Genomic DNA, 14,737 nt, shown 5'->3' on the forward strand with positions numbered 1-14,737 from the left:
AATTTCAGATCTCAACACAGATACAGGGAATTTAAACAAAGAATGGGATACTGTTATAAGTAGCTTTGTTACCAAAATAATTTAATAGTTCTGCATACAATTCTGTAGTTTTCTTCCTTTATTATTTGTTTCTGTTATCTGGCAACATTGATAAAAAATCAGTTAAGGAGCACAACTGTTCAACTAGCACAAGGATTGCATTTTGATGTTGAATTATTATAGAAGACTTGACGACCAAATGTCCGCCTTTCAAGTGTACATCACCTGCCTTGCGAACAAACATGAAAAGATGTACGACGTGTTCTTATTTTTAACTCCATGCGTAATAATGGTGGTAATGCGTGGTAATGTTGCTGACCGTTAATAATACACTTTTAGTTTCAACTGTGAAAATGTTTTATTTAACCTTTTGTATAGCAAGCCCAATTTTCAAGATACGGCTGTTGGTACTTGGCTACTTTTTTAGAAAAGTGCAGATTTCATAGAGATAGTTTCGAATTTTTATAGCTCAAACAATAATTAGACCGTTTATTAATGAAAGGAGGTTACTTTTACACACTACAATCCTCTGTAGGTGCAAATTCCAATAACTTGCAAAGAGTGAAAAAGTGATTTGACTGTACTGGGGAAGTCCACTTCCGGTCCATTCAAATCACCTTTTCACTCTTTGTAAGTTAATAATTAGACCGGTTTAGACCAGAAATATGTAACTTGTTAGCGTTAGAGTTTACCACCCCTTTCATCACCAAGACTATGTGAAACAGGGACCTTAAGTTTAAGGTAATGTGTTCAGAATTTTTTTTTTAAAGACCCTCCCACTGGAAATCGAAGCGGAGAGACCCTGTGTGCACGTATTAGCCACTAGAGCAGTGAAGAGGGCGCTAGTAGTCGGGTAGGGAATATGTGGGGTTGGTTTCGTATCATATGAAACTGAAGATTCACATTGAAGTTCGGTGTTAAAAAGGACTGTCTCGTGATCTTAGTAGCTATTTTGATTTTGCACGATGTTCCTTTTCCACAGAATGTGGTCTAATATTAGTACTAGGAGATAGTAGTTGGTTGGAGATTAGCGATAGTGTCCTTTTCAACATCGAGGTTTTATAAGACAGAGACTTAAAGAGTTTAAGGTGAATCCGAACCACCGTAATACGTTCGAATTTCAAGGGTCTCTCACTAGGAATCGAGCCAGTAGACCAGCGGGGAGGGCCTGGAAGTAATAGAATTTCTTGTAAATAACCAAGGGCGAAAAATTAGACAAATGCAACGAAGTTCAGAAAGCAAATGCACTTTGTCGTTTAAATGTGTCACCAGTTTTGATTACCGTAAATAGTGTTAAATAGAGAAATAACATGTTTTTATTACTTATTGTTAGTTACAGGTAGAAGTTAATGAAGGTAAAAATAATAATAATAATAATTTCAGTACCAGTAAAAATAATAAAATACGAAGTACTAGTATATACAGAACAATAAGAAATGTCAAAGGAAACGAGGCACTGGACTTCTGGAACTTGAATTCAGAGCTCTTTGCGTTTTCCCGACATTTTTTTATTTATTTTATAACAGCAAGTAAGACATTTTGGTTCAAGTTTTCATCAGTTCAGCGCCCGTATGTTATCCTGTTGAAAATACTTTTTTTTATTCTTTGTGCATTGATTTTTTAAATTTGTTTTCTGTAGATTCACACAACCTCCAGCTGATCTATGGGATTGGTTTGATCCCTATTTGGAGGACCCTGAGGTAGGTATGTCAGCCTGCCCTTGAACCCACACCATTCCTTGTAGAGAAATCAAAACAAACTTAAGAAAGAAATTGATTGGATTTTTGCGCACTGTCTTATATCGAAACATTTTCGTTTCAGATTGTGTTTTTACCGATACCATGGCTTTAGTTAATTGTTAAATTAATGACTGATTTTAAGCTACTCGCAAAACTAATTGCGTGTTTTTCTTGGTGGTTGCGAGGTTTTCATTGCAATAAAATGGACAGCATTCCGCCTTTTGCTGTACATAGTCATGGTTATCAATTGCCGATTGGAAGCCAGACATCAAATTAAAAATCTCATTTGAAGAAATAGCAGGATTCCTCACTAATATAAAATTTTACAAAAAGTTTAAATAATGATGTGTGTGTTAGTGAAATCGTCACTTGCTTATATTGTCGCTTTGATTATACGGAAAATGAACAGTAGCATAAAAAGTTAAACAAGGTGTCAAAATAGATTGAGAACTTGTTTTTGGTTGCTTCTCTTGATTGAATTACGATTTCCTTAATGAAAGTGGGGGGCGCGGTGGCTCAGTGGTAGAGCGTTCACCTCCGGTGCTTGGGGTCCCTGGTTCGATCCCAGCTCGCGCCGTGTGGACTTTGTGGTGGTCAAACACCGTGCTCGTGGGTTTTCTCGGGGTTCTCCCGTTTCCTTCCACTTTGTTCATTTCACTCATCTCTTATCATCATCTTTAGCCTAACTGGCATAACGTGGGACGTAAAACTTAAAGATTTCATTTCATTTCTCCTTAATGAAAGCGATTTAGCTAAGTATCGACTTTGGGAAAGAAGGGAAACGAAAGTAGCTAATTTGAGCGAGATTTACTAGCCAAACGTGATATGGCTTTTATGTTTAAAATATTTTTCGTTCATCTTATCTCTCATCGGATCTAAGATATTTTCCATTAATCTTATATCTTACAGGGCATTAAATGTTCCCCATTAATTTTGCCTGTTACTGGATATAAAATATATTCCGTTGATGTTATCTCTTACTGGGCATAAAATATATTTCATTAATCTTCTCTCATCGTAATTCTTACCAGGAATAAAATAATTGTCCATCATTCTTATCTCTTACCGGGCACTGTAGTTAGTACTAGGATAAGAGAGTGTGCAAGTAAAAATATGTATATTTGGAATTATTTGACGATTAGAAAAGAACGTAAATTCCATTCCCCATTAACTCCTCCTTAACCTTCCCAACATGGCAGAGCTTACAACACTGGGTAAGTAAAAACATTTTTCTTTCTTTACATATTTTTAGTATGTAGTTTTGGGAGTATTTTATTATCGTGTGTCGTAAAGGTTGCTAGCACAATTTTTCTTATTTATTTATTTATATAAAAAATTAAAAAACATCGATAAGCGTGTAGTTGAAGATCAAATAAACATATGAAGTTGATGTAATCAATAAAAAAGTAGAAAAAATCTTCTTTCAAAGTGTAGGAATTTTTTTTTTTTTTTCTGATCAGTGTGAAATTCAGTGTTATTTGAAACATGAAGTAAGATGAAGCTGTTTGGTAACATGGAATTGACGAGATGTAATATAGCGATTGCAGCAAAAACTTTAGATTGTAATTATTTCAATCCGTTACAAGAAACTGTTCTCTTAATCCGGATAACGTTGTCATACGGAGATAATCAGAAATTGCGTATTGAGGCTGGTACATCACCAAATACGATACTTATCTGTTAGTCAGTGTCGGTTTAAACAAGTTTTCCGATTGGATTTCCTGTGCTTAGTTGGTTGAATTAGAGTTGAGCGTCCCTTTGAGCGCCGAAGCTATGTGAGACGTAGACCTACAGCTTAATGTAGGATCCGAACCACATGAGCTGCCACCAGGATAAGACGCAGCTCTTCCATGACGAACACGAGTACGCTAATCTTGCGCTAGGGAGCTCTTGTGCTCGTCTAGAACGTTGGCTTTTCACCAGAATCCCAGGTCGAATCCTGGAATCCTAACTCGTTACCTGTTACCATACAATATTTAAACTTTTCTTCGAAGTTAGGTAATTAAACTCGTGCGTTGAATTTCTTGAACTCGACGAGAGTTTCGTGTCCACTAGAATTAGTTTGCTCTGCGTATAATTAATACTCTTATACACATTGAGTAAAAGTGTGGTAGTGCTCTCTTTAATTTTTATTATCACTTGAGTGGGGTGTACCTACCTTTTTTGGGGGGGTGAGGGGAGTGGAGTTGTACCTACGCACTCAGTGGTTATCACACTGACACGGCAAACCTGAGATCCTGATTCAAATCACGACTCAATCGTAATTTTTCTTCTTTGGATTTTCATGAAACTGATTTGAAAAGCGAGCATAGTGTAAGAAAAAAATAGTTGATTCTATTTATTTCTCATAAGTGTTCAGGAGTTTATGTAGTCATGTATTCTGAATGGACTGATAGAATAAGTAGCTTTGCTTAATTTTGAGTTTAACGCCCCTTTCAGCACCGATACTATATGAGATCTACAGTTTTAACGTAGAATCTGAACTGTTTGAGCTCCCTCCGGAAATCGAACCGGATGCGCGTACGCTAATCATAAAACCACTAAGAAGCACAGGTTAACACAGGAGTAGTATTCCGGCACGGTAAGTCGGAGACTCGGATAACGTTCTCGGTTCAGTCGCACTTGTTTCACTCGTTGAATCTTCAGCCAGCTCTGAAATATTTTTAAAATTCACACAATTTAAGAGAATATCTCGAGGTTCCAAAAGGATTAAGAGATATTCTAACAGGCCGAATTTCTGAAATCAATCAGGTTCTGATATTACTTTAAAAAAAAAAAAAAAAAAAAAAAGCAATGGACGCAAAATTCAATTATAATTGCGGACTTGTCTTATAAGGTGTTATTTTATGAATTTTATGAACAGCTGTACTGTTTCAACGGATAACGTCTCTTTTTGCCAGCGATGCTGAAGAAAATCCTTGCAGCAGAAGTTTCTTCACCAACGTTAGTAAAGACGTAAATTATCCATTAAAACAGAACAGGTTTTCATAAAATATCCACACTTGTAAGGTACCGTAAGTCTTTAATTACAGTGTTTTTAATGTCCTTAATTCTTGAATTTAATGGCTTGTCGTGGTATTTGATGTGGAGACAGCTATGAAAATACATCTACACGTATCTAGAAATGATAGAAACATATTGTACTGACGTTGTCAGTTAATAAATCTTGATTATTTTGAAACTAAACTTTCTGGATATCATCATACCATTCCATATGGAGAAAAAAAAAAAAAAAAAAAAAAACTTTCGAATAAAAGTGGTAAGTCGAAATATCTTGTAAATTTATTGCCTAATTTTTCGTGTTCGAAACGAAACAAAAACAGCTTCTTTTTACTCAAGATATAACCATTAAAAAAAAAGTTATAATATCTTTACTTAAACTGATTTGTTTGAAAACATCCACACACTAGAAGCAATTTTATTTTTTTTGTAATGTTTTTTCTGAGTTGTTTAGTATTTGATTAATATTATACATTGTCTTATATTAAAGAAAAAGGACAATAATACATCATATTAAAAATTATTAGTTTTGAGTGTAAATAATTACTTTGAGTAACAGTATTCCATATTCCAGCAGGGACCATCGCCTGCCTTCTCGTAGCCTATTGGAGTGCAAGTTTTGTGCTTCGAACCTTGTATAACTGCAAGTACTTGCTGTATTTTTTTGCTCTTCCTGCAATTAGATCGCTTAACAAAAAAAAATTTCAGTAGCAAAACTTCACATTAATACTTAAGTACTGTGTATGAATTTCCTTTCTGCTGTCCAGTATAGTTTATTTTCTTCCATGTCTTTTAAATACTACTATTAAACATTACGTATGTATTTTTTTTTTCTCAAGAAGAATTTTAAACGTTTTTGAAGAAGTAAAGCATTCCAATTTCTCCGCTATGAATAAATAGATATGGTGGAAATGTTCAGTGTTGCAAATAGCGCTTGTGTTATTTAATATTCAAAGATATATATGATGTATGACTATTTAATAACCAAATTTGACATACACTTGACCTTTACTTTCTCACATCGAACGAGCCTATTTTTGGATTGCTAAACTTCAATGTGTATAGAGTCCCTGTAGACCAGTCGTATTGAAGATATTGTTACAGTTATTTACTGATGGATGCCATAGGATGCCTATTTATTATTAAAAGGACAAAGACTTATTACGTAATATTGTCTTTGTAATTTTGTTACTTAGCAAGAATTATGACCTTAATGTTGTTACCTTGTCAGAATTAAACTATTATTCTTGTTACTTTGCAACAATTATAACGTTACCTTGCCTGAAATTCGATCGAGCGAACGTGCGGTGGGCCAGCGATTCAATTTGGCACATTCAACTGTGAACATAGCCATTTGCAACCACCGGCGGCATGGGGTGCGACCGTAAGACCAACGCCACATTGCAAAATGAAAAACAAACTACAGAAAGCTGTGTGAGAAGCATCCAAATGCAAAGTTTCAGTACATCCATCTCACTGTTGGTTGTATCTTATAGTCATTTACACCATGACAGCGTTGCTAAGGGCAGTTGAAGCTCTGTTTATGATGGTTACGGGGTTTGATTATGTAGGGAAGTTACTGATGCAAAAGTTAATAAAAACATGAAAATTAATACAAAATATTTCCTGGAATTCGTTTTGACACTTATCTTTCGGTTTGACATTCCACAATTACATGTAGACGCCAATCAAGTGAAGATCCGTATGGACAAACTTTTTAGTCATATGGCCAAAGCATCTCCGCCTTTTTATCAAAAAACGGAACGGGAATTAGGAACTCGAGACATTCCGTTTCAATACATTGCTGTAAATAGCTCTGATGGATTTCTGCGGCTTTGGCCTGTTGAAAAGATACTCCCAACATCGACTCAGCACACACCGTGGTCTCTGGAGAACTTGCAAGGAGGGCTGAGACCAAACTCCCTTGCCCTTGCTTTGCCGCAGTTTGCTTCAATGAAAACTTCGATGTCGAGCGATAGCCCACCGTGTTGGAGGTCCATTAGAACACCTTCGGTTGTTATGGTAAGTTTTCCGTAAGTTGAGTATCCTTCAAAATCGGTCCGATATAAACCAAGCAATCTTACGTACGACCCTACTCGCTGGTCTAGGGAGCACGAATGTCCTTGTGTATGAGGTCCTGAGTATGATTCTCGGTGGGAGAGCATCGAATGCATAGTGCTTTATATCCTACTTTAAACTATAGGTGTCTCTAAATAGTCTCACGGATGACAAAGGACGTAAATACCAATCAATACATTTGAAGAGGCTTACAATTACAAAGTTCTTGTGTGTGGTTATAGCAAATAGTAATTTTTGCCATAGCACTAAACGTGATTCCCTAAAACGGAAATCTTAGCGATCTAAAAGTAGATGTGTTCGATACGCGAAAGTTGAAGGTCAGTCCTCTTATTTTGTCCCGCTTATGTTTTTTGTTCTTACCGTTCACAATCCAGTTGTGTTTAGTAGTTACCCCTTGTAGATTAAAAAATAATAAAATTAGAGAATTACATTAAACACCACTTGCAAAGAAACTTTTTTTTATTTATTAAATTCAAATAAATTCTGTCTGAATATACAAGATACAAAAAAATTACTAATTAAGGTATGTACTAACTACAATATTTCAACATATATGTACTAAAGGGTCATTATTTTTTTAATATATTCTTAGCGGAGAAAACTGTATACCGAATTGCTTTAGACAGTAGTACTTTTTATTAAGTAACGTAGGGTACAGAAAATTATAGTAACATCTAATAATAAGCATTAGGATATATGCACTAAGTCATTTGGAGTGATTATCTGTAATTTAACTGGAGATATAAGAGTTATAATGCATTTTGTTAAGGTATAATTTTGCATTTGAAATTTTGTGAGATAGAATGTCGTACCTCATAAATCCTCTCCCAAAACTACAATCCTCTAATAGGATTTACTCGCTGGAGAATTTGGTGTTACCACATTCAATATCTTTGCTTTTAACACAATTTCTGTACGAAAAGTGTATATTTTTAGTAATTTGTGAAAGAGGAGGAAAAAAAGCGCTCCAGCTGGGTATTGTGTATTAGAGGTTTTTGTTTTTTAAATATTAGTATAAATATATGTATAGTTAATCAAGAACTTTGCCGTCGATAAACAAGACCGTAAACTGTACGACGCGTATATACGTAAATATAGCAATGTATTTTAAAATTTTGTGTTAAAACGTATGTTTATTTTGTGGCCCTTTTCCTTGTCACTCCAAACGTGCAAAGTTCTCGGTTGTAGCTGTCGTACGTAAAACATAGTGTTGTCTCTAGTACGAATCTTTCATTCGTGTGTATGTTATTCTTCCATTTGCAGGAGCTGGACGTGAAAGCTGGCGGTGGACAAGTAATGGCAATTGGTGATATGTTGCGCCATTTTCTTACCAAGTTGGAGTGGTTTTCTACCTTATTCCCAAGAATACCAGTACCAATACAGGTATAAAAAAATTATAGTGTGCAAATTACAGCATTATTGTTGTTCTAATTTGAATTGATGTATCCTTGGGTTACCTTTCTATTACTACTGTCCAAACAGTCGTACAACATAGGGGGTTGTTAGAAAAGTTCTAAGCCTATCTGTTAACGAAACAGCAGAGACTTTATGGATGGTGTTACATTTCAACATAATCCCTTGACAAGTCAACACATTTTGACATCGATGTTCAAGTGCGTTAATGTTGCTGGTAAAAATATGATTTGTCGAAAGCGTGTAAAATTTCATCACAGCATGCATGACGTCATTATGTGTCAAAATGAGTACCTTCTAACTTCTTTTTGAGCTTTGGAAAGAGACGAAAGTCAGAACGTGCCAAATCAGGCGAATAAGGTAAGTGGTGTGGTATACCAATCTGTAGCCGCAATCGTGAATTGCTGCCATTGCGATGACTGACTTGTGGCTCGGGGCATTGTCTTGATGGACAAGCACTCCTGCTGTAAGTTTCCCACGACGCAGCTGTTGTGGAAGACCTGCATAGTACAACGAATCACTGGTTCTTATAAATTATTGAGCCATTAAAATGCCTTTATATATCTGCTTTTATACTTAATTTAATAATCAAAACTGAGAAGTATACATCACGTTTACAAACTTATTTTTCAATATGTCGACTCTCTCTAAATCGGAATAGCTCTATTTATTTATGGTTGTCCTGAGAACCTCCTATTCACAATCCTATTATTATTATTTAAAAAAAAAAAAAAAAAAAAAAAAAAAAAACCTATACAAACATATGAATATCTTTCCACGTCGATATTACAATTAGAATTAACATATATTTCTTTTTCTTCTTCGATATAACCGGTCTAGTACATATATAAAATACTTTACGACCCAATGATCGTTGCAAGTAGTAACAATATATAAATATACAACGTACTGTTGTATTAGTACTCGCCAGTCACTGTTCGCCCTTTTGAAAGAAGAAAATCCACTATCACTATCTCTTCTGAATCATAGAGAAGTGTACCCATTACTACTTCTGTCCTGTAGACCGGGCTTCGATTCTCGATTAGCGAACGTGTAGTTCGGTTGCGTAAAGTCCATGTGGAACATAGCTTCTGTATTGAAGAAGAGTGTTGAACTCCAAATAAACATAAGAGAGGCAAAATCACGATATTCTTCTGCATAAAAAGTCAGAGATTAACCCATTAGAAGATAAGTTGCATTAGTTTCGGGAGATAGTAAATAATAGGAAACGTTTTTGCCTTGAATGTTCCCCTCTTCAGTGTGAATAGGTTTTGACATCTACAGAGATTTGGTTGCAGCACACATTTCGACAATTACTACTACACTGTAACCTCCGCATCGTAACTGTACTTATATATCTGCAGCTCACACCAACCATGTCCAACAACATTACTACATGCGACAATCATATGTACACGTTCCTCTCCACACACTCTACACATGAATAACTAACAAATCTTGGCCCCCTAAGGAAGGAGGGATCTAATTATTGTTAGTATAGTACCAACGTTTATTTGGATGTGCTTACATCCTGTAGCTCTTCTGAGATTTTGTAAGTAGGGATGGCCAGAACCGGTTCCTAGTGGAACCGGTTTTCGGGTCTGAACGGATCCGGTTCTAGAAGATCCGGTTTTTCGGATCCAGGTCTGGAACCGGTTTTTCGGATCCAGGTCTAGAACCGGTTCTTCAGATCCAGGTCTGGAACCGGTTCTTCGGATTCAGGTCTAGAACCGGTTCTTCGGATCCAGGTCTGGAACCGGTTCTGAAACAGAACCGGTTCCTCGCGGAACCGGTTCCGCTGGAACCGAAACTTTGTGACCATCCCTACGCTAAACCCGAGCTGCTGGCAAACTGTGAACAGTATGCTAGATGAAATGGTGGAAGCGACGGGCAGGCGCCCAGGCGGCGGCAGCTTGTCTCATTTGGCTAAATAAACTGGGTAACTGGCAAACTCATTGGTTAAACAGGCAAACTGGCCAACTCATTTGGCTAAACACCCACTGGTGGACCAACATTTTTTTTCTAGGGGCACAAGCGTGTCTGGGCGAGGAAGGCACAAGCGCATGGTCCTCTTTGCATAATTTTTGAAGGTGATCTTTATGCCTCATTTACGGGTCTTTAGGGGCTTTCGGATCCAGGTCTGGAACCGGTTCCTAAGATCCGGTTCTGGAACCGGGTTTTCAGATCCAGATCTGGAACCGGTTCCTAAGATCCGGTTCTGGAACCGGGTTTTCGGATCCAGGTATGGAACCGGTTCCTAAGATCCGGTTCTGGAACCGGGTTTTCGGATCCAGGTCCGGAACCGGTTCCAGAACCGGTTCTGAAAACCGGATCCCCAAGAACCGGTTCCTCGCGGAACCGGTTCCGCCGGAACCGGAACTTTGTGGCCATCCCTATTTGTAAGTACTCTCGAATGTTAGTCTGTGTCTACTCAAAGACAGTAATTTTTGTGTTTGTGCTTTGCAGCAAGGGCTCGAAAAGAAGCTGGGCGAAAGGTTCCCACCGACTCCACCTGCTCGACCGGCTAAATCTCATCAGAAAGAAGCACGCCACATTCCAGATGAAGAAGTTTCCTTTGGAGAAGCCGAAAGAGTGTCTCGATTACGGAGGTAAGTTCATTGAAAAAAAAGGAGAAAATATTTAACATAGAACAAACAGGAAGCTATCATTTGATTCCTTGACTGCATGTGTTTTGGTAAGAATATTCCATCTTAAAGGGATCATTGTGCTTAAATGTGTCCTTTCATGCACAGGAAAAATTATTCTCAAGTTACACAGGTACCAGTACTCCTTGGTGTATAATTATTACAAGAGTCCTTCCTACTGGTCTAGTAGCTAGCGCGTGTGCCTTTGTTGCATATGGTGTCAGATTCCGTTTCCGGTGGAAGAGCACAAAAATTTAATTTCACGATTGTTCGTTTTCATTTATCACCTGTCTCTTCTATTCTAGAGGGCATAAACGTAAGACGTTAAACTTGAAAAGAAAAAAAGAAAGAAAACACCTTTCTTTCTTCAAAAGGCCTTACTATCTTTCAATCGTACGTAGAAACAATTTGATATTGTAAGTTAAAAAATTGGTATAATATCATAATCAGCTACATACAGAAGAAATTCAATGCGTAACAAAATTTAACAAAAGACAACTAGTGGTTATTCATGAACCAGACATTACCTCACATTTTAAAATGACTTCAGCTCTGTTTTTTAAGGTGTATATGAGCCAAGTTTTGGTTTGTTTGTTATCTCATAATACACAACTGGTTTTGCCTTACTCAGAACATAAGTGTACCTTGAAACTTTCATCTAAAGATTTTTTTTTTCCTCGGATCACTATTCGCCACAAGAGCAAAGACACAAAACATCTAATTATCTCAAAATTATTAAACTTTCGTAGCTATCAATAAAGAATAAAAATGTTACTCATGTTTTTGGCAGTGAAGTTCAAGAACACAGAAGAGAGTCACTTGAAAATCGCCGCCACCCTCAAAGTTCATGTGAAGATCTTTCTTTCTTTTTGCGGACACCATATTATGCTTAAGTGTTAGTTTGTATATTGCCTAGGTAAAAATATTTGTGCCTTCCATGTGCTTGGTTGCAGATAGACAGCATTTACTTTTGCAAACTCAATAATACATTAGTTCTAGCAAACGACATTTTAAACCGGTGTTTAATTTCTAGTTAAGCCTCGTTTGTGGCACAATACTTTCTTGTTCTTCAAGATGTGGTAGAAAGGATTTTCAGTTTAAAACCTACGCTCTTCTTTCAAATATTGTTTGTCTTTGATTATATAGCATAATCGTAAAATTCCAAGAGCAGATTGCTCTGAATACAATGCTCTGCTTACTGACATTAAGGGTTTTTAAATTTGATAATTTGAAATTGCACCTCGTAATTTACTGCAATTATATTTGCAAAATGATGTATAACTCATTCAGTGAATCTCATCCAACATTATTTCAGGTACATATTTCTATAAAACAAAACACACACATACATATAAGAAGTTACTTTTGAATGAGAAAAAAATCATCATCGTCGTAATTATTTTGACTTACTGGCAGATCAGTACCACAAACTAAGAGGCTTCTTCTCCACAATCTTCAAATAATCTCTTCTTAAAGATTTTTTTTCTCCCTTACTATTTGTAACACATCTTGATTCGTTTCCATTCGACTAGTCGAATTCCCTCCATTCTTCTTCACACCCACATTTCAAAAGACCAATCTTTTTTTTTTTTAACCCTTTTAGGATTTCCTTTTTTTTGAGTTAAATTTTAGATTTTCAGTCAAACAGATACTGCTTCCTTATTATTTATCGTAGGATCATGGTTCGTATCTCGTTTCTTCTTCTTCTTCTTCTTCAGAATAGGGCGTACTTTCCAACTGTACCACTCGCTTGTACCTATTATACACCAGAAATGGGAAAATCGGAAAACGGGGAGCTTTTTCGAAAAAAAAATTGAATTTTTGCGCTCCTCTTTCCTGGGCCTGGGTTCATATAGGGATTTTTTTTTTTAATACGTAGTTCTGTACACAGTGCGTAGAAATTTCAATCTTCTATCGTGAAAACAAAGAGCGAAAAAAATTTTGAAAGTCTTAAGGTGAGAGTCATATGTGTGTGTATATATATATATAATAAAAATTCACTGCGTCATTACTATGTGGCCTAGAGTCATGGTTCAAACGCCATTTTCTTCAGTATAATGAGCCCTTTCCAACGGTACCACTCACATGTTCGTATTATATACCTGAACCAGGAAATTGGGGAAAAACCGATTTTTTTTTTTCTGGAAAATCATCCCTCAGAATAGTTGCGCCCCTCGGTTTCACGTAGGGATCTCAAAAAATTGAGAAATACTCAAAAGTGCACACAATCCGTATGCAAAATTTCAATCTGATATCTTGAAAACTAAGAGCGTTAAAATTTTTGAAATTTGCCTTAAGAAAATAGAAATGGAAACTCTCTTCCGCCTTCACTTGGCGCCGGTTGACCAAGTTGACCATCCGGTTCCAAAACGCCTCTGGGACGTTCTTTGGTCCATGCTTGACTTGACCAATTAAAAGAAAAACGGCTTAAATACCTGTTGTAGAAACTAAATAAGCGGTCGAAAACAACATTACTCCATGATAACCAAAGGTACCATAAATCCTTAAAGGGTTAACAACTTCTGTGTGATGTCCATGTTTCTGCTTTATTGAGAATAATATGAACATTTTGCATCTTTATTTTATATTTTGTAACCCTTTATTGAAGAGCACGCAAACGAGACTTGTCTTCTTCCTAAATGATTAATAAAAGAGTAGTAATTAATGTGCAGTGAATGACTATACTTTCTAATATATATTCTAAAAAATGTTACTACAACACCTAATTTTTTTAACTTAATATGTAATGGTAGCACAGATTTATTTATTTATTTCTTCATTGTAGATCGGACGGACGATCAGTTTCGGCTGGCGGTGACAAGGAACGGGACAGGGAAAGAGACCGTAGGGACAGAGGAAAGGAGCGAGATCGAGACAGAGATCGGAGGGAGGAAAGACGAAGAAGCCCAGAGAGAGACAGGAGCAGAGTTCGTAGTCCGGACAGAGAGCGCAGTCGGGCTCATCGAGGCCACAGTCGAGAGAGAAGTGGAGAATGGAGTAGAGGCCACAGCAGAGACAGAAGTCGAGGTCGTAGCAGGGAAAGGAGTAGAGAGAGAGATTGGCATCGCAGCTATAGAGACTCTAAGGAGAGGTAGGTAAGAATTCTAAAACAACTGTTCACATAATTTTGCTTATGGTATAGGATACATAATGAATAACTCAGGTGTAAATATTCTAACCGTGTATCACGAAGTAGTTATATTTCAATCAAACAGTTTCTGTACGCTGGCACCTTTGTCGATGACTCTAAACTAGTGATTTCCATCTGTGTTTATATGACGCCCCTTCGTGAACTTGGCGTATTTCACGCCCCCGTCCTCCTCTTTACCGCCTTTTGGTCTGATCCCTTTTGGGGTTCCAGATGTGGCAGTGAATTCTCAAACCTTCAATAATAATAATAATAACTATCTGAACCTGCGCTCTCTACAGAGCGCATCATTCACATATGAGCATGAATCTCCTTGTCGTTCCACACATTTGTACATGTCCCTTTACAGACAAGTGAAAGACGTCTTGATAAAAATCGGCAAGGGGTACCAGAAAGGGGAGATTTTTTCAATATCTCGTACCGTTTGCGAGACTTGAGCTTACTTCCGGTTGGAGTTTCTAATTCATGTATGATCAGTGTTTTCTTTCTTCTTGCATGCAGTATGTAATAAGCAAATGCATTACACACACAATATATAATGTCAGTGATATATGGTGTCCATTGGGAAAAACACTCCAAACAATAAAGATTCATCTTAGAAATGGTTACCCTTCGTTTTTCATTATCATTTGTCCATGAAATAAACGCCTGAAATATATATATATACATATATA

At 36.8% G+C, this 14,737-nt stretch overlaps 1 protein-coding gene across 11 annotated transcripts in view; it reads left to right on the forward strand.

Annotated features, from left to right (window-relative positions):
* Positions 1-14,737, forward strand: part of LOC145689900 (pre-mRNA-splicing factor 38B) — a 47,330-nt gene that overhangs the window by 11,494 nt on the left and 21,099 nt on the right. For 7 of the 11 annotated variants that reach the window (XR_014132119.1, XM_081764214.1, XM_081764215.1 and 4 more), the window contains exons 5-8: positions 1,679-1,739; positions 8,121-8,240; positions 10,737-10,879; positions 13,701-14,006. Coding sequence is in view for 9 of the 11 variants with exons in the window: in XM_081764214.1 (XP_081620340.1) it covers positions 1,679-1,739; positions 8,121-8,240; positions 10,737-10,879; positions 13,701-14,006 (630 nt within the window). In the remaining 2 variants the exon portion in view is untranslated. Of the gene's footprint in view, positions 1-1,678; positions 1,740-5,352; positions 5,422-8,120; positions 8,241-10,736; positions 10,880-13,700; positions 14,011-14,737 lie in introns of those variants that run through there. The other 4 variants (XR_014132120.1, XM_081764218.1, XM_081764220.1 and 1 more) reach the window with 2 other exon arrangements.

This window comes from Thermobia domestica, chromosome 7 (assembly GCF_964235325.1).
Source record: "Thermobia domestica chromosome 7, izTheDome1.hap1.1, whole genome shotgun sequence".
Classification (NCBI taxonomy): Eukaryota; Metazoa; Arthropoda; class Insecta; order Zygentoma; family Lepismatidae; genus Thermobia; species Thermobia domestica.